General features: G+C 60.6%; 2 protein-coding genes across 2 annotated transcripts; one reads left to right on the top strand and one right to left on the bottom strand.

Annotated features, from left to right (window-relative positions):
- Positions 1-281: 281 nt before the first annotated feature.
- Positions 282-1,495, top strand: LOC118649095 (interferon-induced transmembrane protein 2-like). The gene is made up of 2 exons (XM_036295896.1): positions 282-650; positions 1,212-1,495. The coding sequence occupies exons 1-2, from the start codon at positions 300-302 to the stop codon at positions 1,368-1,370; spliced, it is 510 nt and encodes a 169-aa protein (XP_036151789.1). The 5' UTR covers positions 282-299; the 3' UTR covers positions 1,371-1,495.
- A 2,440-nt stretch (positions 1,496-3,935) lies between these two features.
- On the bottom strand, positions 3,936-4,938 carry LOC118649061 (interferon-induced transmembrane protein 1-like). The gene is made up of 2 exons (XM_036295825.1): positions 4,753-4,938; positions 3,936-4,260 (listed from the first exon to the last, which is right to left on the bottom strand). The coding sequence occupies exons 1-2, from the start codon at positions 4,936-4,938 to the stop codon at positions 4,069-4,071; spliced, it is 378 nt and encodes a 125-aa protein (XP_036151718.1). The 3' UTR covers positions 3,936-4,068.
- Between the last annotated feature and the right edge of the window lie 22,778 nt (positions 4,939-27,716).

The raw sequence follows: 27,716 nt of genomic DNA, 5'->3' as shown, positions 1-27,716 counted from the left end.
GGCGGCCTCACTCTGGGGCAGGAGTGTGGGGTCCACGGGGCCACAGGCAGGGCCCTGCATGGGGGTGAGCCCGCACGGGCTTGGGCCTGGGCTGGGGGGATGGGTGGCTGCCGGCGGGGAAAAGCCGCCAGAGCCCACCGAGGCCTAGAGGAGACCAGACCTGGCCTGAGTGACGCAGACAGGAAACCAGGAAACTCGCACGTAGATGACAGTAAACCTCAGGATTTCCTCCCGATCTGCCCTATGTCACCTGACAGCATGGGTTTCTTCCACCCTCCTAGGAACCAGCCAAGTCACCCATGTTGAAAACCCCAGGAAACCCCAGGGCACTTCTGAGAAATCAGACTCCCGCTGGGAAGGCGGGGCCTGCGCAGCCCCAGCAGCTGCAGCCACAGGGCTCAGGCCTCTGCTTCAGGACGCGTCCACCTTCTTCACCTCGGACCCACCTGCTCCCCAAACCGGAGATGATCAAGGAGGAATACGAGGTGTCTGTGCTGGGGGCTCCCCAGAACTCAGGGCCCATGATGTCCACCGTGGTCCACGTCCAGGATGAGCCCGTGGTGCCCGACCACATCGTCTGGTCCCTGTTCAACACCCTCTACTTCAACGTATGCTGCCTGGGCTTCGTGGCCTTGGCCTACTCCGTGAAGGTGGGTGCGCGGAGGGGGGGCGGCGGGGGGCGGCTACATGGAAGGCGTGTGGGCGCCCACACAAGTGTGCTGCCCAGATGACCCTTGGGATTGAGGAGCCGGTGTGTGTGTGTGTGTGTGTGTGTGTGTGTGTGTGTGTGTGTGTGTGTGTGTGTGTGTGTGTACAGGTCACGCTGAGGCTGCGGGACGCAGTGTCAGCCTTTGTTCTCTACTGACAACACCAGGAACTACATCTCTCAGACTCACCACACGGCCTGGCCTCAAGGCTCTGAAGGGAGAACAAGGGAACTCGGAAACCCTGGCCCCTGGAGGGGGAGAGGCCAGCAAATGGCCAGGGCAGGGGGAGAGGAGCCCTGAGGCCCTGGAGAGGCTGAGAGGCTGGGAGGGAGGCCCCCCTGGCCTGTCCTGCTCAGGCTCCAGGGCACAGGGACGGGGTCGCTGACCTGGCTGAGGGCAGGTGGAGGCTGGTCTGGGCAGGAAGCAGCCAGAGCCCGGCCTGAGTCACAGCACCCAGCTGTCCCCAGGGCCCGTCCACACCCCTCACCATCTCTTCTCCCCCAGTCTAGGGACCGGAAGATGATGGGAGACATGACTGGGGCCCAGAGCCATGCGTCCACCGCCAAGTGCCTGAACATCTGGGCGCTGACCGTTAGCCTTGTTGTGTTGGTCATTTTCTTCATTCGTTTCATCATTATACCTGCTTCTCACAAGTCCCTGTAAATGTGACGTCAGAAAGCGTTAGCGAGGCCACTGGTACTTGCCCCCAGCGGAGACTGTCGCGTGTTCCCAGCTGTGTCTACACCCGTGTCTACGATGGCGCTCAATAAAGCAGGTGTTGGTGACGATGCTGTGTTTCCACCTGGGGAGGGTCCTGTGAGAGCCCCTGAGACGGAGCCCACCACCTGCCCCTGCCTGCTGCCCTGGGTGGTGGTGGGGGAGAGTGGTGGTGTCCTTGGACCTGACCGGCACCTGGCCCCAAGCTGGGGGCAACGCATGGAAACGGCTGTGGGGGGGTCCCTCCTTCCCAGAGGGCTGAGCCCTGACGCAGGAGGAGTTCATTTGGGGAACAGTGGCCCCCAAGGTCCCCATCGGCTCCAGAGGCCGCAGGGGACAGGCCACCGGTGGAGAGAGCCCAGGTGACCCCTGACCGGAAGTGAGCCGCACCTGGTTGGTCAAGAATTCCAGACCTGTGGGCGCTCAGGGTGCCTGAGGCGGACCCTGCTGCAACCAGCGGGGCGGCGGGGGAGGGGGGCCGGCCAAGCCTGCCCCTTGCTCCCCAGGCACCGGACACCAGCCGCACACCAGCCATGGGCCCTCCCACCCCTCACCTGCGCCCCCTTCTCTGCCCAATAGCAGCGCCCTAATGCCAGGGGCGGCCTGCGGGTCGGAGAGTCACAGGGTCTCCCCGGGACGCCCCGGTCCCCAGGGGTCCCACTCGAAGCAGGAAGGGGTCAGGCCCCGGGAGGACGGCCCCGCCTCGGGGCCCGGGAAACACTCGCTGCTCCGCCCGCGGAGGGTCCGGGCAGCCTAGACCTGACGCCCCGCAGAGAGGGCGCAACTGGTCCCTCCACCGCGTCCGGCTGCGCCCCTCCCGCTAGGCCCCGCCCCATCCGCTAGGCCCCGCCCCCATCCGCTAAGCCCTGCCCAGGTCCCCTCCGCACCCACCCTCCAAGCCACGCCCACTGTGGGGGGAGGGGCGCCTGGTTCTCCATGTCCGGTCCGAGCGGCCGTTCTGCGGTCAAACCCCGGACAACACATCTTCCCTGGGCCTCAGCCCCTCCGGCTCCGACGCGGGACCGCCCACCCTTCCCGGGCCGAGGGCACCCTCCCGCGAGGCATCCCCACCCCCACAGACAAAGCACCGCGCGGGGCCCAGGATCAGGTGCTGCGGGGCTGTCACCGGGGCTGTGGGTGGGGGTTGTCCCTCCCTCTGGCGGCGGGACAGCTGCTGCCCACAGAGCAGCGCCAGCAGGACCCACCTCGCCCCCAGGGCAAGGCTCCTGGAGGCCGCTCACCTCCCGGACACCAGCCCCCGGGCCTTCTCCAGCCTCTCCAGGCGCCTGTGCAGGGCATGGGGGTCCCGGTGAGGACGGCTCCACCCCGTGTGCATCCCGGGCCCTGGCAAAGGCTCAGGCCCAGAGCCCCAGGGCGCCCATCGGCTAGTGGGCCCTTCCTGGCACCGGCAGCTCCAGCCAGCAGGCCCAGACGGTTTGGTGGGTGAAGAAGGCATTTGGGGGGAACATAGGCAGGATTAGGAATTTCTTAGAATTGGGGTCCACGGAAAAGCGCGGGGCTGCAGACTGGGACAAGGCACACTCCCATAACCCCAGGAAGCGGGTGCAGTGACATCTCCACAGGACAAGGGAGCAGCAACAGGGGCATTTGCATGGGACAAGGACACTGGAAGGACCAGGAAAGGTCCGTATTTACAAAATAAAGAGAAGGAAGAAAGCCCTTCATTCAGGTGGAAACGAAGACAGCCCAGAGGAAAGGAGGGACTCTGAGGGAGGAGGGCCTCAGGAGTCACTACCATAACCAGTTCCAGGGGCATGTGGACGGTCAGAGGGGAGATGGGGGCAGAGGAACTGCAGCCTTCATAAACCACAGGGAAAAGGGACTCCGTGGGACCCGTTCCCCCTGCCTACTTGGGAGTTCACTCTGTGGGGCCCTTACCCCTCCTTACGTGGGCGTCTGTCAATAAATCTTCACCTTTGCTCGACCACTCGATCGAATGAATGTCCGCGGATTCATTCTTCGGTTCCAGCGGACAATGGATCCGGGTTCCAGTCCAAACATTCGGTATCAGTGGGAGGATCGGTCCTTCCTCTCAGGGTTTCTGTCCATTGGGGCTGAGCCCTCTGTCCCTCCTGGGCCACTGGCTGCCCCTAACCCTGCCCCCTGCAGAGGAGCCAGGACGGAGCTGGGGGGCTGGAGGGCCGCCCAGGAGGGGCTGGGGCCTGGGCTGCACCCTGCACCCCACGTGCAGACTCCGTGGCCTCCAGAGGATCCGCCGGCGACCCTCACCCAGCACCGCTGCTCCCAGCTGCTCAGAGTCAGCCAGGCTTTCCTCAGGGCCAAGGGTGAGCTGGCCCAGTGCCCCTTGGGTCAGGGTCAGACACTGGGAAGGAGGGACCCCCCTCCTAGGCCCCTGGTGCAGCCGCTGCTCCCAGCTGAAGGCCAGCAACCAGGACCATCTGAGAAAGTGCCAGGACCCCTCAGAGCAGCAAGGGGGGCTGTACAGGGGCAGGTGGGGCGGGCAGTGCCCCTGCCCAGGAAAGGCCAGCATTGTCACACACAGGTGCACTTTATTGAGCTCAGCTGCAGACAGGTGTGTGCACAACAGGTGCAGGGGGAAGGGGTGGGCGCCCAGGAGGGCCAGCAGGGGGTGGGGAGGATCGGCCACCTGCCATGGCGGCGACTAGAAGCCTCTACCATTCCGCATGCCCTGCTGCACTGCATGAAAGTATGGCGGGAACATAAAGGCCAGGAGAACAATGAGTCCGATGGTCAGAAGGACGCCCAAGACCAGGGCTACGATATTCAGGCACTTGGCGGTGGACGCATGGCTCTGGGCCCCAATCACGTCTCCCACCATCTTCCGGTCCCTAGACTGGGGGAGAAGGGATGGTGAGGGGTCTGGACGGGCCCCGGGGACAGCCGGGTGCTGTGAGTCAGGCCCGGCCCTAGCTGTTCCCTGCCCACACCAGCCTCCACCTGCCCTCAGCCAGGTCAGCGACCCCCTCCCTGTTCCCTGGAGCCTGAGCAGGACAGGCCAGGGGGGCCTCCCTCACAGCCTCTCCGCCTCTCCAGGGCCTCAGGAGAGAACAGCAATGGACCAGACTTGAGGCCTGAGGGGCAGGTGTGGAGGACGGAGCCCTGTGGTTGGGACAGAAAGGAGAGCTCCAGGGGGTGGAGACAGGTGGCGCCCGTCCGCAGGCCCCTCCACGCAGCCCCACGCGGACGCTCACTGGGTGAGCCGCCGCCTGACCCCCAGCACATCCGCACAGAAAGCGCTCACGAGGGCTCCCCGATCCCAAGGCCGTCTGGGCAGCACCCCTGTGGGGGCGCACACGCTTTCCGGGGAAGCCCCCCGCGCACCCACCTTCACGGAGTAGGCGAAGGCCACGAAGCCCAGGCAGCAGTAGTTGAAGAAGAGGGTGTTGAACAGGGACCAGACGATGTGGTCGGGCACCACGGTGTCAGCCTGGACCTGGACCACGGTGGACCTCACGGGCCCTGGGTTCTGGGGATACCCCAGGTTGGTCACCTCATGTTGCTCCCTGAACATCTCCGGCTTTGGGGAGTTTGTGGGGTCCCAGGTGAAGGAGGTGGACGTGTCCTGAGGCAGAGACCTGAGCATTGTGGCTGCAGCTGCTGGGACTGCTCAGGCCCTCAATGTCTCCTGCTTCCTCTGAAGTGACTGCTTCCTGGTGTTTCAGGGGTAATTGGCTGGTTGGAGGGTGTGAGAGGACGAGTGTCTCATAAAACTTTATGGTCCTGTTCTCCGGGTGGAGTGACGGCATTGCTGTTCTCAAGGTCCTTCTAGCGGCCCTTCCTGATGAACCCAGGACCCTTGGGTTGTGGCCTTGCTGGGGAACACGCCTGAGCCAGTAATTAGTCTGATTCTGGATGCACTGACTCTCTGTGTCTTACTTTGCACCTAAGTTTTCACAGGACAAAGGTTGTCCCCAGCGCACCTCTGAGCAGCAATGTCGCCCCACCCGGAAGCCACAGAATCTGAACCCTGGGCTGCCCCCACTATCTGCTCTAAGGAAGCGTCCAGGTGATTCTGACGCTCAAGGTGGAGAACTCCAGATACAAGCAGAGGCCACATGCTTGTGAACAGTCTTCGCAGCCCGGGCGGACATCAAGAGTGATGCACGGGTGACAGCTGTCCATCTCCAGGGTCCTAGGACCACAGTCTGACATGCGTGGTTCTGTCCCCGTGTGTACAAAACCTTGGGCAAGGGTCGCAGAAGACTGACCATGTCGCTCTGGGGCGCAACCCCGTCTGCGGTGTCTTCTGACCTGGAGTCTCCTCCAGCCTGGCCACGTGGCTCAGGGAGCCGGGAGCGCTGTCTCTAGGTGTCCCCTGACAGCCATTTTCCACTTGTCCTGAGACCTCCAAAGATTTCATGTTATTTTTAAAATATGTTTTAGTGGCCCTGGCTGGTTTGACTCAGTGGATGGAGCATCGGCCTGCGGACTTGAAGGGTCCCGGGTTCGATTCCAGTCAAGGGCACATGCCTGGGTTGCAGGCTCGATCCCCTGTTTCTCTCTCTCTCTCTCTCCCTCTCTCTTCCTCTCTGAAATCAATAAAAAATGTTTTTTTAAAAATAGATGTTTTTGTTGATTTTGAGAGAAAGAAGGGAGAGGGAGAAAGAGATAGAAACCTCCAGCTTCCTCCTGCACGCAACCTGGACTTGTGCCCTGACTGGGAATCAAACCAGCAGCCTCTTGGGTCAGCGCTCAACCACGAGCCACACCAGCCGGGCGAAAAGGTTTCTTTCTTCCTGTCTGTCTTCTCCTTCTCTTCCTCCTCCTCCTCCCCCAAGGGTATTTCCCCATCGATTTTCAGAGAGAGAGGAAGAGAGAGGGAAGGACAGAGAGAAACATCGATGTGAGTGAGACGCATCGATTGGTTGGCTCCTGCACTTGCCCCAACCGGGGCTGGGGCTGGGGAGGAGCCTGCAGCCGAGGTACGTGCCCCTGACTGGAATCAAACCCAGGACCCTTTGGTCCACAGGCCGACGCTCTAACCATTGAGCCACCGGCCAGGGCAGGATTTCATTTTTTTAAAAAAGGAAACAGAGAGGGTCTGATGGGGATGTGGGGAGCAGGCTGTGGGGATTAGGGCTGCACTTCTTCATCAAACGGCCCCCACTCAGGTTTCCAGATCCATGCGGGGCCACCACAGCCAAGGGTCCCCTCTCCTCCCCACCCCCCAGACCTCCATCTGGACTCAACATGGGGTTCTTCCCTCCCCTAAATAGGGGGCTGCTGGGGAAAATGCCTGAGCCCAAATGCCCGCACTCAACCAGACGCTTGCCCCATCAGAACCCCCGTGGGAGAGGTGGGTGCGCTCCTGGGTGCCTTTACCCTCCACAGGGCCCCGCCATCGTCCGGACGTCCTCCTCCCGTGGCCACGGCCTGTGCTCCGTGGACAGTTTGGCTCAGTGGATAGAGCGTCGGCCTGTGGACTGAAGGGTCCAAGGTTCGATTCTGGTCAAGAGCACATGCCCGGGCTGTGGGATCGATCCCCAGCAGGGGCTGTGCAGGAGGCAGCCAGCCGATCAATGATTCTCTCTCTATCCCTCTCCCTTCCTCTCTGCCATCAATAAAAATATATTAAAAAGCTCCGAAACCGGTTTGGCTCAGTGGATAGAGCGTCGGCCTGTGGACTCAAGGGTCCCGGGTTCGATTCCGGTCAAGGGCATGTACCTGGGTTGTGGGCACATCCCCAGTGGGAGATGTGCAGGAGGCAACTGATCGATGTTTCTAACTCTCTAGCCCTCTCCCTTCCTCTCTGTAAAAAATCAATAAAATATATTAAAAAAAAAAAAAAATATATATATATATATATATATATATATATATATATAAAAGAAAACAAAGACAGTGTCATGTATTTGACGTGGTATTTCCCTTGAAGCGTTAGTGCTTTTTGTGTCTTTCTTAAGAAATCCTTTCCTATTTCAAGATCATGAATTTATTATATTTTAACAATAAGTTGAAAATTTATTATTACATTTTTTTGCCGGCACCTCTGAGCGCCTGGTGCAGCTGGGGAGCCGCTGGGAGGGTGGGATCAGGTGGAGCACCATTTCCCGCTTCTCCTGTGAATGCTGTAAACGCTGTAAATGCCCCGGAACCATAGATGGGAAAGTCCCCGCTCTCCCAGGGCGGGGCGCACCTGGGTCCCAGATCAGTGTCCTGGCGTCGGTCTGGTCCGGCTCTGTCTGCTCCCTTGTTAAGGAATGTTCCCCGCAGGTCCTCCGCCTGTGATCACTGGCCTTGCAGCTGTCCCGGGTCTCGCAAACGGGCACCTCTGCTGCCCCTCCTGGCCGCGAGCCTGTGCACACGGCCCTCCGGCTGCCCAGCACCAGGGCCGCACCTGCCCCGCCCTCCCGCTGGGAAACTGGGTCTCAGTGCGCCCCTCACCCCCCCACCCCCCACCCCCGCCGCCCTGAGCACTCTCAAGGCAGTCCTGCTGGGTTTTATTTATTTTTATTTATTTATTTGCAGTCTCACCGGAGAATATGTTTATTGATTCTTTTTAAAGTTTTTTAAAATATATTTTTATTGATTTCAGAGAGAGCGAACGAGAGCTAGAAACATCAATGACGAGAGAGAATCATTGATCAGCGGCCTCGGGGACCAAGCCTGCAACCCCCGCATGTGCCCTTGACCGGAATCAAACCAGCAAGGGCATGTACCTGGGTTGCGGGCACATCCCCAGTGGGGATGTGCAGGAGGCAGCTGATCGATGTTTCTCTCTCATCGATGTTTCTAACTTTCTACTTCTCTCCCTTCCTCTCTGTGAAAAATCAATAAAATATATTTTTTAAAAAAAGAAAAGGAAAGAAAACTGCCTGGCTCGGTCCCCACCAGCTCCGTGTGGGCCACAGAGGGAGATCCAGAGCAAGCTGCGCCTTTCTTCTATAGCCAGAGGTAAACAAGGTGGTGGTCACCATCGTTACAATGTTCTTGTGAGTTTCACTTGTTTGGGCAGCACTTGCTGCACCTCCCACAGCTAATTAGCTTCCTAGGAAGGATCTAGGGAGCGTCATAAGGTCAAGCCTAATTATGCCAAGAGGACTGTGCCCTCTAAGCTGGGACTTGTTTGTGGCTTTGGCAACAGGTCAGTCTGAGGCCTAACCCTATAGCCGCGCCCTACAGAGGGGCAGGGAGGCTCTATTTCCTGAGGCTGCTGCTCCTATGAGGAAGACTGGCCTCAGCCAACAGGACACGTGCTCTCCCCGTTCTGGGGCCAGAATCTGAAATCGGGGGTCTGGGCTGTGCTCCCTGGAGGGCTCCAGGGCAGGGTCCTTCCTGCCTCTTCAGCTTCTGGGGGTTCCTGGCCGCATCCCTTCAATCTTCACGTGGCCCCACCCTCTCCATCACCTGTCCACTTCCGGCTGTTCGCTTGGCCCCGCCCCCTTGTTCAGGTGCCCTCTTGCCTGTGATCAGCTGGCTGTGCCTCCTTGAGACCTTGGAGGGTCTCTGTTTCCGGGAGCCACCTCCCTGCTGGCTGTCCGCCTGCTCCCACACCTGTCAACACTCCCTCTGCCAAAGTCCTTCCAGAAAATCGTTTGCTCGCGCCCTCTCTTTCCTGCTGGGACCGTGACAGCTGGGATTGAAAGGAGACAGGAGAGCAGTGGCCCGTCCGGAGTCCATGCCAGAGGTCCAGAGGGGCCTGTGCGGTCCCTGGAGGCTGGGGGAGGGAGGGGTGAGGCCAGGGTGCTGACTAGGAAGCGGAATGCCCTCAGGGCCCGTGGGGCGCACACACCATCACCCCACACTCCTGTGAGGAGCAGCTGTGGCCCATTGAACAGGTGAGGCTACTGCAGCACAGAGAGGGCGAGTGACTTCCTGGAGGGCACACAGCAGTGAAAGGGCGGAACGAAAATGGAACCCTGGGCTGCCCAGAGCCTGGGTCTCGTTCACCTGCGACCCCTGGGTAAGCGGCCCCTCACCCTGTGGCCATTTGCTCCGATGGGCCTCCCCCTCCCCCACCCCCTCCTGCACCCCCAGCGACAGGGGTCCTGTGGCTGCACCAGGGCCTCTGGGCGGCGGCTCTTTGTCCCGTGGTCCCTCCCAGCGGCTAAGCAGGGCGGAGTCCTGCCTCAGTGTAGAGAGGGCCACGTGTGGAGAAACCCCCCAGCCCCCCACCCCCGTCCCCGCCTTCGCCTTCTGGGGCTTAGATGACCAAGTACCGTTATTTTTCCATTGGCTTCCGCCGCCTGCCTCCCCTGGCAGATTTTATTTTACCTGGAAAAGAAATTCATTTGTGGGCTTCAAATGGGCTTCCCCTTGATCTCCTGGCCCCGCCCCCCTGTTCACCAGCCCACCTGCAGCTGATCATTAGGCCACGCCCCCTGTCACGTGCACACTTCCGGCGGATCGTGTGGCCCCGCCCCCTTGTTAGATGCCTCTGGGCAGCTGCTCTGTTTGTCCCATCAGCCAGAATAACCAATTACATTCGGGGAACATCATTTTGGACAACTTAACCTGCAAACAGACCAAGAGAAGCCTGGGCAATGAACCGATGGGGAGAGATACTTTTATAAAATCATAACAATCATATTTCGGATACAATTTTAAATTTAATTCTACTTGAATTTCACAAAAAAGAAGTTGATGGAATTGCTGAATTCATAAAAGTATTTCCTCTAGGCCAGAGACACTTCCCCTAAAATATCCCTTCAAGATTAAAAAAAGAAACTGTGAGAACATTAAGGGTTGAAACCATGATTTTCTCCGAGGACGCATTTTCGTTTCTGTGCGTATATAGACTGACTTCTTGCTGTGGAAGATGAGCTCGTTGGCCCAGCCACATGGACAGGAACACGCAGTTCTGAAGATACTGAGCCCTTCTGTACAGTCAGTAACTGTCAGCCACTGGACTCTGCCCAGTGCTCCCCCTCCCTCCTGGCTGCCCCCTCCCACCGCCAGGACCAACCCAACCCCCATCTCCCTGGACCCAGAGCCACAGGGGGAAGGGGACACTGGCCCCATCTCCCAGGCACCCACCCCTTCACCCCAAGCAGCTTAGCTTCCACCTGTTTTATATAATGGCCTCAGGTAAGGCTTGGTTTGCAGGAAGTATTCAGTGGGAAAACCCTTGCTCAAGGTCAGCCCTCAGGCCCTTGCGAGCTCCCACAGTCCGGGATTTCCTAGGATGGAGGCCTTTCCCCCAATCACACCAGCTCCTGATGAAGCCAAGTGCCCGTCTTCCTCCTGGTGTCATGACCTCGCATCCTAATGGGCAGCAGACACAGGTCTGCGGTGTGGAGACGACCCCTGAGCCGGCTCCAAATCGGAGGAGGCGGAAGGTGCTGGGGCCCAGGCTCAGGTGGAGGCGGCGGAAGGGAGTGGGCTTTGCTCCGTGCCCAGCCCCGTGCCAGGTGCTCACCGTCCAGATCCTCTCCCATCCTGAGAGGTTCCCTTGCTCCCTCCCTCCTTCCCTCCCTCCCTCCTTCGGGATTTACTGAGCACCTGTCTGTGCCAGGGGCTGGGGCACAAAGGCATAGCTAGCACCCCAAGACCTCACCGCCCCAGGAGAGGGTCATCTGGAAAACGGCTGTGACCGCGGGGGGTGCAGGGGGAGGTTCTCCAGTGCAGTTACAGCCCGGCTGGGCCCTGGCTGGTTTGCTCAGTGGATAGAGCGTCGGCCTGCAGACTGAAGGGTCTCGAGTTCAGCTCCGGTCAGGGCACATGTCCGGGTTGCGGGCTGGATCCCCAGTAAGGGGCGTGCAGGAGGCAGCCGATCCATGATTCTCTCTCATCATGGATGTTTCTATCTCTCTCTCCCTCTCCCTTCTTCTCTGGAATCAATAAAAATATATTTTTAAAATAAATAAATAAAGCTGACCTGGGCCCTGAAGGGTGAGGAAGGGCTTCCGGGGCCGCAGGGGCCAAGGCAGGGAGGCGGGAAAGAGCCGCCTGGTCGGGGAGCTGGGGGAGGCGTGGAGCCCAGGCCCAGGAAAGTGCTGGGTGAGGTGGGGCCCAGAACCCACTTCCTGTCCCTCTGCCTCCTTGGCCTCCTGTGCTCCCGCTGCCCGGCCAGGAAGAGGCCCCGCCCACCTGCCCCAAAGGAGGCTGCGAAGCTGGAGAGGCAGAGGAAGGAGGGCCAGCTGTGCGTGTTTTGGGACTGAGTCTCAGAAATCCCCTCCTCTGCCTCCTCTTCTTCCTCCTCTCCCTGTTCCTCCTCCTCCTCCTCCTCCCTCTGCCCCTCCTCCTCCTCCTCCAATACCATGGCAACCAGGGCCGCTGGGGGAGCCACCTGTGAGCTGGGCTGAGTGGAGGGGGAGGGGGGCTGGGGGTAGGGCCCTCTGCTCCCCGCTCTGAGCCTCAGTTTTGGCATCTGTAATATGGGGATGACAACCCAGTGCCGCTCCTGTCAACCCAGGTGCTCCAGGGAGTGGAGGCCCAGGCTGGACTCATGAGGGGGAGGCCCAGGAGGGGAGGGCGGGCTGGGGGGAACCCTGCACCCTCCTGCAGGGGAGGGGCGGCTCAGCAAGGCAGCGGGGAGTCCCTGAGCCCCGTGGCTGCGCTTCCCACCCAGCAGCCTGCCTGGTGCTCCCACTGCACCATCGCTGCCGAGGAGCCCGGGGGAGCGGGAGGCAGGGCCGAGGCACAGACACAGGGATGGTCTCCCTGTGAGCCCTGCAGTGAGAGATCTAGGGGGTCCCCTCTGCAGGGCACAGGGCTCAGCTGTTCCCAGATCCCGGTCAAAGCCCCAAAAGGAGGGGCAAGGAGGGGCCGTTTCCTGGGGTTGCTGCTCTCATGACAACAAAGTGGCCTAAACCAACAGGAACATGTGGTCTCCCCGTTCTGGGGCCAGAATCTGAAATCGGGTGTCTGGGGCTGTGCTCCCGTGGGGGGCTCCAGGGGAGGGTCATTCCTGCCTCTTCAGCTTCTGGGGGTTCCTGGCCACATCCCTTCAATCTTCAGGTGTCCCCGCCCCCTTGTCCACGTGCCCACTCTTATGTGATCATGTGGCCCCGCCCCTGTCCACGTGACTGCTCCCTCCTGCAGTGGCGGTGCACTGGGTGTTCACCTGACCATGCTAACGTGAAAAACATTAAACCTGTAAAGAATTTTGATTTGGCCCTTGCCGGGGTCCAACCCCAGCGGGTCCAGGGGTCCCCAAAGGTGTAGACAGAGTCGGCGAAGAAGGAAGGAAAAGGAGACAGTGTTCAGTTGATCAGCAGCCTAGCCAGGATCTCCAGCCAGGATCTCCAGCCAAGTTCTGTTCAGGATCTCCAGCGAAGTTCTGGTTAGGATCTCCAGCCAGGTTCCGTGTCCATGTTCTCTTGCTAGGTTCTCCAGCCAGGTTCCCCAGGCTCCCCAGCCAGGTTCGGTCACCAGATTCTGTAGCCAAGTTCTTCAGCCAGGTTCTGGCTAGGTTCTCCAGACAGGTTCAGTCACCAGGTTCTAGTCAGGTTCTCTTGCCCATTTCTGTAGTCAGGTTCAGTCCAGGATCTTTTGCCATGTTCTCTCCAGCGAAGTTCTTCTGTCTCTAGTTCTGTGTAGGTTCTGTGCCTCCTGGTTCTGTCTTCTTCTGGTTCCGTATTCTAAGTTCTGTGTGTAGGTTCTGTCTTCTGAGTTCTGTGTTCTAAGCTCTGTATTCTAAGTTCTGTGTTCTAAGTTCTGTCTCTTGCTGTCTAGTTACATCTGTATTTATACCAGTTGATTCAATCCTATCAATCTCTATCACAAAGGTTAGGGCGTTTCTTATCTCCATTCCAGGGAGTAAAGATTATGTAGCTTAAGCATGATTGTTCGTAGTTAAAGTGATTAATTACCCGCCTGGCACTTAGTTAAGAGGTTTTATTCCCTCCCTAACTTCAGGGGAAAATCCCTACCTGGGGAAACAACCTTTCTCAGAGAGGAGACCTTGGTTAAAACACATAGTGCCAAGAAGGTGAGCAAACATTTTAAGAACAGTATGCCATATATGCCAGGTCCCTTGAAACAGCAAGGATGGACCAGCTCCCGGCAAATTCCCCCTTTTTTATTTTTTAAAAGCAGGCATTAAAAAGAAAAACCTGCCGAAACCGGTTTGGCTCAGTGGATGGAGCGTTGGCCTGCGGACTGAGAGGTCCCAGGTTCGATTCCGGTCAAGGGCATGTGCCTGGGTTGCGGGCATATCCCCAGTGGGAGATGTGCAGGAGGCAGCTGATTGATGATTCTCTCTCATCGATGTTTCTAGCTCTCTGTCTCTCTCCCTTCCTCTCTGTAAAGAATCAATAAAATATATTTAAAAAAAAAAAAAAAAAAGAAAAAAAAAAGAAAAACCTGAAATGCTCTCTTGTATCCATTTTAAGAGTAGGATTGGCGCTTTCCCCTATTACCTGAATCCTGATCTATCACCCCAGGGAGAGCTTGCCAATCCTGCACTTTCCCGGGGTGGAAAGGCTGCAGTGGGGTTAAGGATAAGGCTCCTTGGGCCTACCTTCTCCCATGCCATTACATTTACCTTTCCTTCCTCAGAAAAGCATGGACATACTTCTTGTATAAAACGTTCTGACTAGGAGTAACCTTAATTCCTCTGCTAGCAAGCATATGTGTTAAAAGATCAATACAGAGTCTTATTTCTTTAGACTCAGTATGGCACATCTTCTTAATCTAAAGATCAATACAGAGTCTTTCTTTGGACTCAGTATGGCACATCTTCTCAATCTAAGTTCTGTACTATCCACCTTCTTACCCTACTTATCCTCTATAGGGGGGTCTGCAGTACCCTGGTGGAGTCCTATCCGTCCCGAGTGTGGGGTTCTCAATGGGGGGGAGGGGGTTTACCTATGGGAATCCTGTTCCAGGAGTTCCCAAAGGTGTGGACGGAGTCGGCGAAGACTATCCACCCTCTTCCTACGGTGGAGTCCGATCTGTCCCGATTGTGGGGCAAAGAGTATCCACCCTCTTCCTATGGTGGAGTCCTATCCATCCCGAGTGCGGGGCGCTTACCTAGGGGTCCCTGTTCGGGCGCCATATGTTGGGGTCCAACCCCAGCAGGTCCAGGGGTCCCCAAAGGTGTGGACGGAGTTGGCGAAGAAGGAATGACACGGAGACAGTGTTCAGTTGATCAGCAGCCTAGCCAGGATCTCTAGCCAGGATCCCCAGCCAAGTTCTGTTCAGGATCTCCAGCAAAGTTCTGGTTAGGATCTCCAGCCAGGTTCTGTGTCCATGTTCTCTTGCTAGGTTCTCCAGCCAGGTTCCCCAGGTTCCCCAGCCAGGTTCGGTCACCAGATTCTGTAGCCAAGTTCTTCAGCCAGGTTCTGGCTAGGTTCTCCAGACAGGTTCAGTCACCAGGTTCTAGTCAGGTTCTCTTGCCCATTTCTGTAGTCAGGTTCAGTCCAGGATCTTTTGCCATGTTCTCTCCAGCGAAGTTCTTCTGTCTCTAGTTCTGTGTAGGTTCTGTGCCTCCTGGTTCTGTCTTCTTCTGGTTCCGTATTCTAAGTTCTGTGTGTAGGTTCTGTCTTCTGAGTTCTGTGTTCTAAGCTCTGTATTCTAAGTTCTGTGTTCTAAGTTCTGTCTCTTGCTGTCTAGTTACATCTGTATTTATACCAGTTGATTCAATCCTATCAATCTCTATCACAAAGGTTAGGGCGTTTCTTATCTCCATTCCAGGGAGTAAAGATTATGTAGCTTAAGCATGATTGTTCGTAGTTAAAGTGATTAATTACCCACCTGGCACTTAGTTAAGAGGTTTTATTCCCTCCCTAACTTCAGGGGAAAATCCCTACCTGGGGAAACAACCTTTCTCAGGAAGGAGACCTTGGTTAAAACACATAGCGCCAAGAAGGTGAGCAAACATTTTAAGAACAGTATGCCATATATGCCAGGTCCCTTGAAACAGCAAGGATGGACCAGCTCCCGGCAGGCCCTAACCGGTTTGGCTCAGTGGATGGAGCGTTGGCCTGTGGACTGAGAGGTCCCAGGTTCGATTCCGGTCAAGGGCATGTGCCTTGGTTTTGGGCACATTCCCAGTGGGGGGTGTGCAGGAGGCGGCTGATCAATGTTTCTCTCTCATCGATGTTTCTAACTCTCTGTCCCTCTACCTTCCGCTCTGTAAAAAATCAATAAAAATATATATATATTTTTAAAAGAATTTTGTGAGTTTATTTGAGCCGGACTGTCAACAATCACTGGGAAGCAGGGTCTCAACGGATTGGGCTAGCGCTCCGGGAATGGCGGGTTTGCATCTTATTGTTCACATTACAACCAGAGAGGAGACGGGAGGGGTGACATGAATTCCACCGGTGATACTTAGGGGGGCGGGAGAAAGCAAGGGGTAGCTCTGGGATTGGATAAAAAGTGAAACGATGGACACCTGCTTCTTCTGCTCAGGTGCGGGCAGGAGAGTTCACCGTCCACAATTCACAGGGTGACAGTGACACCCGGGGATCTGTGGTTTCTGCCCCGGGGTCCGGAAAAGGGAAGTTACAAGTTACCCTGACAGTCCACAGGGATGTTACCTTAGATGCAAAAAGACAACAGTCTCAGTTAAGATGAAGTTGACCTTCGTCAGGGGAGATCCTGGCAAGGACGGGACTGCTCACTATAAACTGCTTTTAGTTAAAGTTTCATTTCAGACCATCCCTTGTGGTGACTTTAGGTCTCTGAGTTTGCAAAACCGCCGTGCAGGTCTCCCCTGAGCTAGTCAGGTTGGCCTGTGGCCACAACCACACCCATGGCCACATGAGCACATCCCGTGTTCACTCCCCCATTTTCATGTGGCTCCTCCTCCTTCCTCACCTGGCCCCTCCTCTGTGGTGGGGAGACCAGGTGTCAAGCAAGGTCGCCAAGCAAGGTCGTGGGGTGGGGAACTTGGGTGTCATCAGGGGTCCCAGAGGGAGGGCTGGGGTGTGTGGCTGGGGGGGCAGGGGTTTTATGTCCGGGAAGGTGGGGGGAGAGACCGGCAGAGGCAGGTGGGACTGAGCCAGGAGACAGGGTCCTGCTCCCACCTCTCCTGAGTTGCACACACACACACACACACACACACACGCACAGACACACTCGTTCTGTTCTGCCTGCTGTGGCCCAGGCCCTGGAAGGCTCCTCCCGGGGCCAGTGCCCACGTGAAGTCCTGCCCTCAGAATGCAGGCTTCCCTCAGAGCCCTCACTGGCCGCCTGGCTACCCTCTCGGGGCCTCCATGTTCTCATCATGGACATGGGTACCATGGCCACAAGGCCGGGAAGCGGGTGGAGGCTCTGGGGCAAGTGTGGCTCCAGGCTGGGCCCCGGTGCTGTCCCCCACCTTCAGCCCAGGAGCGGCTAAGACAGGACAAGCTCTCCATGCCCCATGAGGACCATGGGCCTGGAGAGGCAGGGCTGGGGAGGGGCAGGGCTGGGGAGAGGCAGGGGTGGGGAGGGGCAGGGCTGGGGAGAGGCAGGGGTGGGGAGGGGCAGGGCTGGGGAGGGGCAGGGCTGGGGAGGGGCAAGGGTGGGGAGGAGCAGTGGTGGGGTCGCCCGGCTCCCAGGAGGAGCGGCAGACCTCCAGCAAAGTGGGCCCTCGGGAAGCAGGGCTGCACTGAAGTCAGCCTCTATGGGCTCCATACCCCCAGCCCCGCCCCCGCCTATGCACATGTGTGCACACGCCCACTCGCTCACAATCAGCCACATGTGTGCCCTCTCACACTCACACTCACACTGGCCACTCCTTTCAGTGCATGGACGACGCTCAACCCAGCGAGTCAGGGCTCTAAACTCCCTGGAAAGTGGCAAACACGACAAATGGAGCCTCCCCCCCCCCCCCCCCCCCCCCCCCCGGCCCACAGCCGGCCGGTGAGCGCTCAGCAGACGCGCTGAGTCCTGGGGACGCGGCTCCCACCTGTGCCCGCCTTCCCAGCCCTCGCCCTGGCCCTGTGGCCTCCAGGCCTCGGGGACAGCTCGCTAAGCCAGGAGAGAGGGCATCGGGCGGGCGCATCTCACATCACAAGGTGGAGGAGCCTTGGTGCAGGCCCTCCCTCCACACCTCTCCCACCCCCTCGCCTGGGTTCGCGGAGGACACAGCTCTGGGTCAGGGTGTGCTGAGCGGCAGCCATAGAGCCCAGCTTGGGAACCATGTTACCCTGGAATGGTCCCACAGCTGCCCCTTCCCTGCACCCACATCTCCTCACCAACATGGTGAGCGAGGTGCCCCCTCTGCCTGTGGGAGGGGCACAGGACACCCACTGCCCCGACTCCAGCCTGGCCTCCAACCACTTCCCTCTGGTGCCCTCCTCTGTGGCAGCAAACAGACCTGCTCACCACAGGGCCTTTGCACAGTCCTCTCCTCGGCTGGGTCCCTGGGGCTGGGCTCGCACCCACTTCCCTTCCTGGGAGGCTCCTTGGGGCCCCTCCCTCAGCACAGCTTACATAGCACATGCCCTGGGCCCCTCCCCTCATTACAGCTCACATAGCACACCCCCTGGGCCCCCTCCCTCATTACAGCTCACACAGCACACACCCGGGCCCCCTCCCTCATTACAGCTCACACAGCACACGCCCTGGGCCCCCTCCCTCATTACAGCTCACATAGCACACGCCCTGGGCCCCTCCCCTCATTACAGCTCACATAGCACACCCCCTGGGCCCCTCCCCTCATTACAGCTCACATAGCACACACCCCAGGCCCTCTCCCTCATTACAGCTTACATAGCACATGCCCTGGGCCCCTCCCCTCATTACAGCTCACACAGCACACCCCCTGGGCCCCCTCCCTCATTACAGCTCACACAGCACACCCCCTGGGCCCCCTCCCTCATTACAGCTCACACAGCACACCCCCTGGGCCCCTCCCCTCATTACAGCTCACACAGCACACCCCCTGGGCCCCTCCCCTCATTACAGCTCACATAGCACACACCCCAGGCCCTCTCCCTCATTACAGCTTACATAGCACATGCCCTGGGCCCCTCCCCTCATTACAGCTCACACAGCACACCCCCTGGGCCCCCTCCCTCATTACAGCTCACACAGCACACCCCCTGGGCCCCTCCCCTCATTACAGCTCACACAGCACACGCCCTGGGCCCCTCCCCTCATTACAGCTCACACAGCACACCCCCTGGGCCCCTCCCCTCATTACAGCTCACACAGCACACCCCCTGGGCCCCTCCCTCATTACAGCTCACATAGCACACGCCCTGGGCCCCCTCCCTCATTACAGCTCACATAGCACATGCCCTGGGCCCCCTCCTCACAGATCCTGAAGTTCTCAGTCTCTGGGTCTGTTTGCCTTTTCCCTGCTGCTCTCTGAGCTCCATGAGGGCGGCCTGGGCCTTCTTGCCGCTGTTCCCAACCTCCTGCGCCCAAACTGCCCTGCGCCCCAGCTCCTCTGCACCCCGCTCGGCTCTCGCTTAGCTGTTTAACAAGTGGGGTGTCCTGCAGCGCTGGGGTGGGGTACTCTGGGGGTGTCCGGCAGCGCTGGGGTGGGGTACTCTGGGGGTGTCCGGCAGCGCTAAAGGAACCTGGGGAAACGCAGCCATCTCTTCCTGGGCGCTGGCCCGGCCCCTGGCCCCGCCCACCGTCCCAGTGGGTCTGCTGTGGGCAGTCAGACAGATGTGAGCAGAGCAAGGACCAGGGGCACAGGTACAGAAGGTCGAGGGCGGGAGCCCCAGGGGCCTGGTAGGGGCAATCAGCTGTGGGGTGGGAGCCCGCCCCAGGGTGCCTGACTGCTCCCCTGGCTTATGGCCGGTCAAGAGGTCGGGACCCGCTGGCCTCCCCTCCCGGACGGAGATCGCATCCAGGCCTCGGTTGTAGTCCAGGCCCAGGTCAGGAGCAAACCAGCCGCGCGGAGGTCAGGCCGGCTGCCTGGAGTAAGGCCCTGCCCTGGGGCCGCCAGCCACTCAGGACCCCGCCTGAGAGGACACACCGGGAGCCGCTGTTCTCCTGAGCTCCGCCCCTGGGGCCGCCAGCCAATCAGGACCCCGCCTGAGAGGACACACCGGGAGCCGCGGTTCTCCTGAGCTCCGCCCCTGGGGCCGCCAGCCAATCAGAACCCCGCCTGAGAGGGCACACCGGGAGCCGCTGTTCTCCTGAGCTCCGCCCCTGGAGCCGCCAGCCAATCAGGAGACCCCGCCTGAGAGGACACACCGGGAGCTGCTGTTCTCCTGAGCTCCGCCCCTGGGGCCGCCAGCCAATCAGAACCCCGCCTGAGAGGGCACACCAGGAGCCGCTGTTCTCCTGAGCTCCGCCCCTGGAGCCGCCAGCCAATCAGGAGACCCCGCCTGAGAGGACACACCGGGAGCTGCTGTTCTCCTGAGCTCCGCCCCTGGGGCCGCCAGCCAATCAGGAGACCCCGCCTGAGAGGACACACCGGGAGCCGCTGTTCTCCTGAGCTCCGCCCCTGGGGCCGCCCCTGCCGCCCCCGAACCGGAACCGCTGCTGCCTGGTTGCAAGCCTCCTGGGCCCCTTAGAGTTTAGAGCAGCGGTTCTCAACCTGTGGGTCGCGACCCTTTCACAGGGGTCGCCTAAGCCCATCAGAAAACACATATATAATGACATATTGTTTTTGTGATTCATCACGATGTGTCACAATGAAAATACATCCTGCACATCAGATATTTACATGATGATTCATAACAGTAGCAACATGACAGTGATGAAGTAGCAACGAAGATAATCTTATGGTTGGGGGTCACCACAACATGAGGAACGGTATGAAAGGGTCGCGGCATGAGGAAGGTTGAGAACCACTGGGTTAGGGGGTGCTGGCCTGTGCGGGAAGGGGGGGGGGCGTGCTCCTGGGCGGGACAGTGGACATGGGGACCTTCGTTTTGAAGGGCTTTAAAGGCTGGGAGTTTGGGGATGATGAACAGAATATTCATCAGTTTTATGCCGATGCACCCGCCTGTCCTTGGGGAGGTTGGCACATGGCGCTCTCGGGGCTCCTGCTGCCTCCCGGGGCCTTGGTGAGGGGCCAGCGGTCCCGGGGCTGCGGCCGCTGTTTAACTGTCTCCCTGCCCCTCGCAAGGAATTTCCCGGCTTCTTCCTGTCCGGCTCCCCTAGGGCCCTGGCCCCGCCCTGACTTAGGATCGGGGGGCTGCCGGGGGCGACTGGTAACAGCTCCTCTGGGGGACCCCACTCCTCGCCCTCTGTTTGCTCGCAGTTTGCCAGGCGGCCACCAGGGGGCGGCGCAGGACCACGCGAGGCCGGAGGACCCGCGCGAGGCCGACGAGTCCTCCCCTGAGTGGGCGGCGCCGGCCCGGGGTGGGGGTCTGCGCCCGCGGGGCCGGGGCGGTCGGGCGGTCGGGCGGTCGGGCGGCCCGTGTGCTGCGTCCGGAGAAGGCGACCCCTTTCCGGGCGCCTCCAGGAGGCCGAGCGGCCGGTGCTCGCGACCAGACCCTGCGCGCGGGCCGCGGGCGGGGGAGGCGTCAGGAGGTCCCGGGAGCCTGGCGTGCCTGCAGCCCGGGACCCCCACCCCCCACCCCAGGCCGCAGGAAGGGGCGGAGCATCGAAGGGGGGCGCTGGGGGCCGGGGGTTGGGGTCCGCGCCGGGCTCGCAGGTGAGGGCGGGCAGGACCGCCCGCGGGAAGTGGGGGCCTGGCGTGGGGCAGGGACAGGACGGGCGCGGGAACTGGGAGCTGGACCGGGAAACTGGGGGTTCCGGGCGGGGCGCAGGGGGCGGGGCGCGGTGGTCACCTCCCAGGCTCCGCCTTCGGGGGAGAAGTTTTCGGTTTCCCCGAAGTCACGTGCACGGGGCGAGGCGGCCTGTTGTTGCTAGAAGCTGGGGGGGTTAGAGGGGGGTCCCCCGGGATGGGGCTCAGGGCCCGGAGGTGGCCCTGCGGCTGGGAGAGCGAGACCCGGACGCGGGGGGATGCGCTCGCTCTGCACCTGGACCCGCGGAGAGAGGGGGCGGCGGCAGGAGCACGGGCCGTGGGACCCCAGCAGCGTCGGGGTGCAGCTCAGAAGCGCCGCCACAGGGCGCCCCAGACGGTCCTCAGGTCCGAGCCCGGGGGGGGCTGCGCCCCAACCTCCACAGGGAGGCGCCTTCCGGGAACTGGGCTGCACCTTGGCTCCTGGCCCTGCGGGGCACCCAGCCCTGCGGGGTGTTGGGGGGCTGGGTCCCTCGGGGGCCGCTGGGGAGGGGCGGCCGGCGGAGAAGGCGGCGGGAGAGGCGGGCCTGGGAGACAGGCAGGTGCGCAGCGGGCGGGCCGCGGAGCCCCGCGCGCGGCAGGAGAAGACGTTTGCGGACTCGAAGCTGGAGGCGTGGGAGCGGGGCGCGGGGGGGGCGGGGGGGGGGGCTGCAGCCCAGCGGCCGAACCCACAGAACCCAAACGGGAAGTGGCGCGCAGGGACCGAGAAAGCGCAGAAAGGGAGAGTCCCGGCCGCAGCGGGTCCCGCGACCAGGCGGATGGATACGGAGCCGCCGGTAGCACCTCCGTCCCGGTCCGCGCGGGTCCGCAGCGGGCCCGAATCTGCTGCAATCCGTTGTCCCGCTTCTGCTTAAATCATCGGTTCTCAACCTGTGGGCCGCGACCCCTTTGGGGGTGGAATGACTCTTTCACAGCGGTCGCCTAAGACCATCGGAAAACACATATAATTACATATTGTTTTTGTGATTAATCACTGTGCCCTAATTATGTTCAATTTGTAACAATGAAAATACACCCTGCATATCAGATATTTCCATGACGATTCATAACAGTAGCAACATGACAGTTATGAAGTAGCAGCGAAAATAACTTTATGGTCGGGGTCACCCCAACATGAGGAGCTGTGTTAAGGGTGGCGGCGTGAGGAAGGTTGAGAGCCGCTGGCTTAAATCCTCTGGTCCCCGAAGCTCAGTGCGGGTTTCACCAGCGCACTCGGTGACCACACCTCCCACCCCTTCCAGACTGTCCTTGTTTTAAATATATTTTATTGATTTTTTACAGAGAGGAAGGGAGAGAGATAGAGAGTTAGAAACATCGATGAGAGAGAAACATCGATCAGCTGCCTCCTGCACATCTCCCACTAGGGATATGCCCGCAACCCAGGTACACGCCGTTGACCGGAATCGAACCTGGGACCCTTCAGTCCGCAGGCCGACGCTCTATCCACTGAGCCAAACCGGTTTCGGCCAGACTGTCCTTGTTTTAAATATATTTTTTTATTGATTTCAGAGAGGGCGAGAGATATAAAAACATCGATGATGGGGGAGAGAATCATTGATCCGCTGCCTCCTGCACGCCCCACCCTGGGGGTCCAGCCGCAACCTGGGCCTGTACCCTGATGGGGAATTGAACCCTGACCTCCTGGTTCATAGGTTCACCCTCAACCACTGAGCAGCACCAGCCGGGCCAGACTGTCCTTCTGAGGACTTCTTTCTGGTGGTGACGTGCCCAGGAGATGGGGATGGTGTAATTGCCACCATGTCTGCCCTGGGAAGGCCACTGTCCCCTGACCCAGGGCTGAGTCCTGAGCGGCAGGCGCCCCTGGGGCTGCAGGGGGTGAGCTCAGACCTCCCGCTCCTCAAAGAGCCTCCCCTGTAGGATCAGCACGGGCCTTGCACCCCCAAAAGCCCCCATCCCCACCGGTGTTCTCTTCCCCAAGGAGACCCCATGCTGACTGGCCACCAGGCTGCTCCCCACCCCAACCTCCCCACCCTCAGGAGCCTCACCCACCAGAGGGTCGGCCTCCCCACAGCAGCCTGTGGGTGTCCTCCGGGCTCGCGGGTGGGGGGGCAGCTTTTCACCCCCTGACGTGGACAAGAGCAGCGCTCAGCAAACACTCCCTGCTGGTTCCTGCCCTACAGAGCCCAGCAGCCGCACAGTCACACTCCAGGTGGACGCACACGGAGCAGCTGGGAGCTGGGAGAGCGGCGCTCACACGCCCCCTGAGCATCAGGCCTTCCCCACGCCCGTGTCCGGGGCGTCACCACCCACAGCTCGAGCTCTGGTGGCTGACGGTCAGGAGCCAAGGCCCTTCCCCGCTCTGCGGGGCTCCTTGAGGGAGGCGCGGAGGGGAGGGTGGAAGGGAGACACGTGGATTTGGGAGTGAGAGCGAGAGCTGCGTGCGGTGCTCACAGCAGACACGGCGCGCCTTCCATCAAAGGCTCCCCAAGAGGCGGAGAGGGCCCAGCCGCTCCACTGCCGGCTGCTCCCCGAAACCCAAACGCTGATTGGAAAAGGGCGTCACCCCACATGCATCGCAGCGTCACAACAGCCAAGACCAGAGGCACCGGGCGCCAGCAGCAGAGGGAGGACGCAGTGGCACGGCCAAGACGGGCTGAGGACTCGCCTCACGGCGTGGGGTCTGCCATTGGGAGGCGTGGGAGCACCCAGAGGGGACTGTGCCGTGTGAAACGCTCAGACAGAGAAAGACAAACGCCAGAGGGTCCCACTCACCTGTGGGATCCAAAGGACAAACTGAACACAACAAGCAGACCTGGGTGACAGAGAACGTTCTGACAGTTGGGGGGGAAGGGGAGGGCGAAGCGGGGGAGGGGGCTCAAAGGCAGGAACTGGCATGACAAGTGGTCCCGGGATGCCAGGCCCGCTCAGGGGGTGCAGCTGAGGACACGGTCCCCCTCCAGACACCGTCAGATGGACACCAGGGTCATCAGCGTGAGCACCTGGTGAGCTCGTCTAGCCACTGGCTTGTGCACCTGGCACTCATGTACCATGTCCGTCAGCCGCCAATGACGAATTAGAAACTGTCCACATCAAAGAGTCCTCCCTGACCGGGAGCCGAGTCTCAAGGAAATGGGACTAAAATTCTTAAGTTCAAGTCCAGGACGAGACAGGAAACAACCCCGAAGGCAGGAAACAACCCCGAAGGCGGGGACAGACGTTGCTGGGGCAGCAAAGGCCGGCCTCCATCGGACCCAGCCGGCCTTTGCTGCCCAGCAACGTCTGTCCCCGACTTCCAGGTTGTTTCCTGTCCAAGTGACCCAGCCCTGGGGGCTCCGCTGCTGGGGTGGGGCATGATTCACCCGGGGACCTGCCCAGACGGGCCGGCCTGGGCGGTTTGCTGGTTCCCAGCAATCAGGAGGGACCCAGGGCTCCTGGGGGGCGGGCCATGTTCCCGGCACCAGGTCTGAGCAAATAGTGGGTCCACATCCCTGCCCTGGGGGCTGGACTTTCCATCGTTTCACAACCACATTCCCTGTGGCTCAGACCACGTTCCACTTGCTGAGTCCAGAAAACTCGGCCTCGATCCGGCCCCGCCAGACAGCTCCCCCTGACAGAGAGGCCTGGCTGGCACCATGTGGGGGCTCAGCCCAGCTGGTGCCCAGGTGACCAAGTAGATTCTGATTCTTTACCACGTTGGCCTCGAGCTGCCTCCTTCGGCGCCCTAACCATCACCAGGTCCCCAGCGCTGCCATAAGTGGGGTCTCTGTACTTCTCAGACCCTCAGGCAAAGGCCCGGGCTCCCCAGGACCGAGGCAGGGCTTCTGGGGGGCACAGGGGAAGGGGAGGCCAAAGGAGCCAGGCTGGTCCCTTCAGAGGACACAGCTCAGGCTGGTGCCCCCTAACTCCCGGGGGGCCAGGGGGCCCGACTGCCCTGGGCCCGGGCCCAGGCTGATGGCTGCGGCGAGGAAGACGCCTTCCCAGTGGATGGGCAGAGTTTGGCTGCAGGGGGGTATGTGTCCCCCCTTCCCCAGCTCTCCAGGGCCTTGATGGTCACTGTCATCCTCTCCCTCCCCGACCAGAGAGACCAGAGGGGATGGAGACGAAAGGAACAGGCAGTGGACACCCTGGCAGGGGCGCGGTGCCCACACCAGGGGGACCCTGGCACTGAGCCTGGCCGACCTCCTCAGAGACACGCACCCAGCGGAGCAGGACGCCTCGAGGGCGGCCAGGCCCTGATGGAATCATTGGTGCTGGGCAGGCGGACAAGGCCCGCGGGCAGGAAGTCAGGCTGCCCCAGCTCAGGAGGATGGGCTGGAGGTAAGCAGCCTGGGGTCGGACAGGAAATGGGAACAAAGAAAGGCCTTTGACAAGAGTTCACCTCCAGGCTCGGAAGAGGAGAAGGGGACCCCTTGGCTCCAGGACAGTGTTTAAGTGGCTTTCACACCATAAACAAAGCAAAGGCCACGGACAAATAAGGAGAAAATACTCAGACCTAAACCGCAGGCCAGTGGCTGAGGCCCCTCGGTGTCGGGAAACCTTCAAGCTGAGCCAGGAAATGGAGGGAACCATGGACACCATGGACATAAAGGGAAGAAGGGAAGCCGAGGCCGGTGTGGCTCCGTGGATAGAGCGTCGGCCTGCGGACTGAGGGGTCCCGGGTTCCATTCCGGTCAGGGGCGTGTGCCTGGGTTGCGGGCACGTCCCCGGTGGGGAGTGTGCAGGAGGCAGCTGGTCGATGTTCCTCTCTCGTCGATGTTTCTGACTCTCTGTCTCTCTCCTTTCCTCTCTGTGGAAACTCAATAAAATATATTTTAAAAAACAAAAAAACAAAAAAGGAAGAAGGGAAAAAAGAAAAGGGAGGAAGGGAAGGAAAGAAAGAAACCTTCAGCCCTGGCCGGTTCGGCTCCGTGGATAGAACGTCAGCCTGGGGACTGAGGGGTCCCGGGTTCGATTCCGGCCAAGGGCATGTACCTGGGTTGCGGGCACATCCCCAGTGGGGAGTGTGCAGGAGGCAGCTGATCGATGTTTCTCTCTCATCGATGTTTCTGACTCTCTATCCCTCTCCCTTCCTCTCTGTGAAAAATCAATAAAATATATATTTTTAAAAAGAAACCTTCAAACCTACTGAAACAGGACCTGGAATGTGGGCAGGTTAGGGGTGTTTAGAATTGGGGTCCATGGGAAACATGGGGCTACAGACGGGAGGAGGCGCATCCCCACAACACAAGGAAGCCGGTGCAGGGCGCCCCCACAGGACAAGGGGCTGGGAGACGCCAACAAGGCCTCTACTTACAAATACAGGAGGAGGAGAGAGCCCAGAGGCAATGGAAGGCCGGGGAGGGGGAGGGGTATGGAAGGCCGGGGAGGGGGAGGGGAGGGGTATGGAAGGCCGGGGAGGGGGAGGGGAGGGGTATGGAAGGCCGGGGAGGGGGAGGGGGAGGGGTATGGAAGGCCGGGGAGGGGGAGGGGGAGGGGTATGGAAGGCCGGGGAGGGGGAGGGGGGAGGGGTATGGAAGGCCGGGGAGGGGGAGGGGAGGGGTATGGAAGGCCGGGGAGGGGGAGGGGAGGGGTATGGAAGGCCGGGGAGGGGGAGGGGAGGGGTATGGAAGGCCGGGGAGGGGGAGGGGGAGGGGTCACTATAGCAACCAATTCCAAAGGGCATGATAGTGGCCAATCAGAGGGGCTGGCAGGACACGGAGCCGCAGCCTTTATGAACCAGGGAAACAGGAAGTGGGCGCGCCCTTTTCCCTCCCCGCGGCGCCTGTTCTTGCTCTCCAATAATCGCCGCCGGGCTCCACCGCCTTCGTCCTGGATTCACCCTTCGACTCCGGGGCCAGGACTCGGTTCCGTCCAGGGGACCCCACGAGCGCCATCCGAAAGTCCCGCCTCCACGTGGAAACGCCTGCACTCCCGCGTTGGAGACATGCCAGTCCCAGCGAGACTGAGGTCCCAGCCCTCCCCTCAACCTGGCAGCCATGAGGTGCCCCAGAGCTGGGGCTGCAGGAAGCCGCACGCCCCCCCCCCCCCCCCCCCCCCCCCCCGCACCCCGGAGGCCGAGGGAGCAGTGGGGAGGGGATCGGGTCACACTCAGCCCAAACGGCACAGGGGACCCTCCCTCCCACCGGCTTCCCGTCGCCTGTTCCCCGACCTCAGCTCAGATCACGCAGAAGCGATCCCAGAAAGTTCCAGAAGGCGAAACCGGCATTTGCCCCCTGCCTAGCACTGTGCCCTGGGCATGAAGCGCTTGGGGCACACCCTCTGTGGCCTGTGCCCCAAGGCACTTTCCATGGAAACACCCCATTTTACGTGAGGGGCCTGAGCATCCGGGGGCCCCTGGGTCCTGGAACCAGTCCCCCTGGGGCCCCGAGGAACCCGTGTGGGGACCTCCCTTGGACCACGCACCCCACGGGAGAGTCCACCCGGAAGGAGCGCTTCCATCAGGGAGAAAGGCGTGTGCTGACTGCCCAGCCCTGCGCCCCCTCGCCCCACGCAGGGGACGGTGGGATCAGCCCCGGACCCACAGCGGGGCCCAGGCAGCTGGGAAGAGGACCAGGCCGGCCCTGGACCAGGATGCGGTGTGACCGCCAGGCCCCTGCTGAGCCAGACAGCAAAGCACAGAGGGCACCTGGGGGGGGCACCTCTGGACGGGGAGGGTGGGTGTGAGGGCGCACAGGGACCTCTGCCCATCTGTGAGCCTGACGCAGGGAGGGTGCCAGCGCCTGGCGCCTGTTGACCTGCTGGCTGGCCGGCGAGGGGCAGCGTGAAGGGCGGGGGCCGGGCAGGAGGTGGAGGTCCCTGGG

Source organism: Myotis myotis, unplaced genomic scaffold (genome assembly GCF_014108235.1).
Source record: "Myotis myotis isolate mMyoMyo1 unplaced genomic scaffold, mMyoMyo1.p scaffold_m19_p_27, whole genome shotgun sequence".
NCBI lineage: Eukaryota > Metazoa > Chordata > Mammalia > Chiroptera > Vespertilionidae > Myotis > Myotis myotis.
This window is presented reverse-complemented; position numbering and strand designations above follow the sequence as displayed.

What these genes read in the sequence shown, in the direction of transcription:
- LOC118649095 (XM_036295896.1), top strand. Translation starts at nt 300, where the DNA reads ATGTTGAAAACCCCAGGAAACCCCAGGGCACTTCTGAGAAATCAGACT. An exon ending in CCTTGGCCTACTCCGTGAAG is followed by an intron (nt 651 to 1,211) that starts GTGGGTGCGCGG and finishes CTTCTCCCCCAG; the next exon opens with TCTAGGGACCGGAAGATGAT.
- LOC118649061 (XM_036295825.1), bottom strand. Translation starts at nt 4,938, where the DNA reads ATGTTCAGGGAGCAACATGAGGTGACCAACCTGGGGTATCCCCAGAAC. An exon ending in CCTTCGCCTACTCCGTGAAG is followed by an intron (nt 4,261 to 4,752) that starts GTGGGTGCGCGG and finishes CTTCTCCCCCAG; the next exon opens with TCTAGGGACCGGAAGATGGT.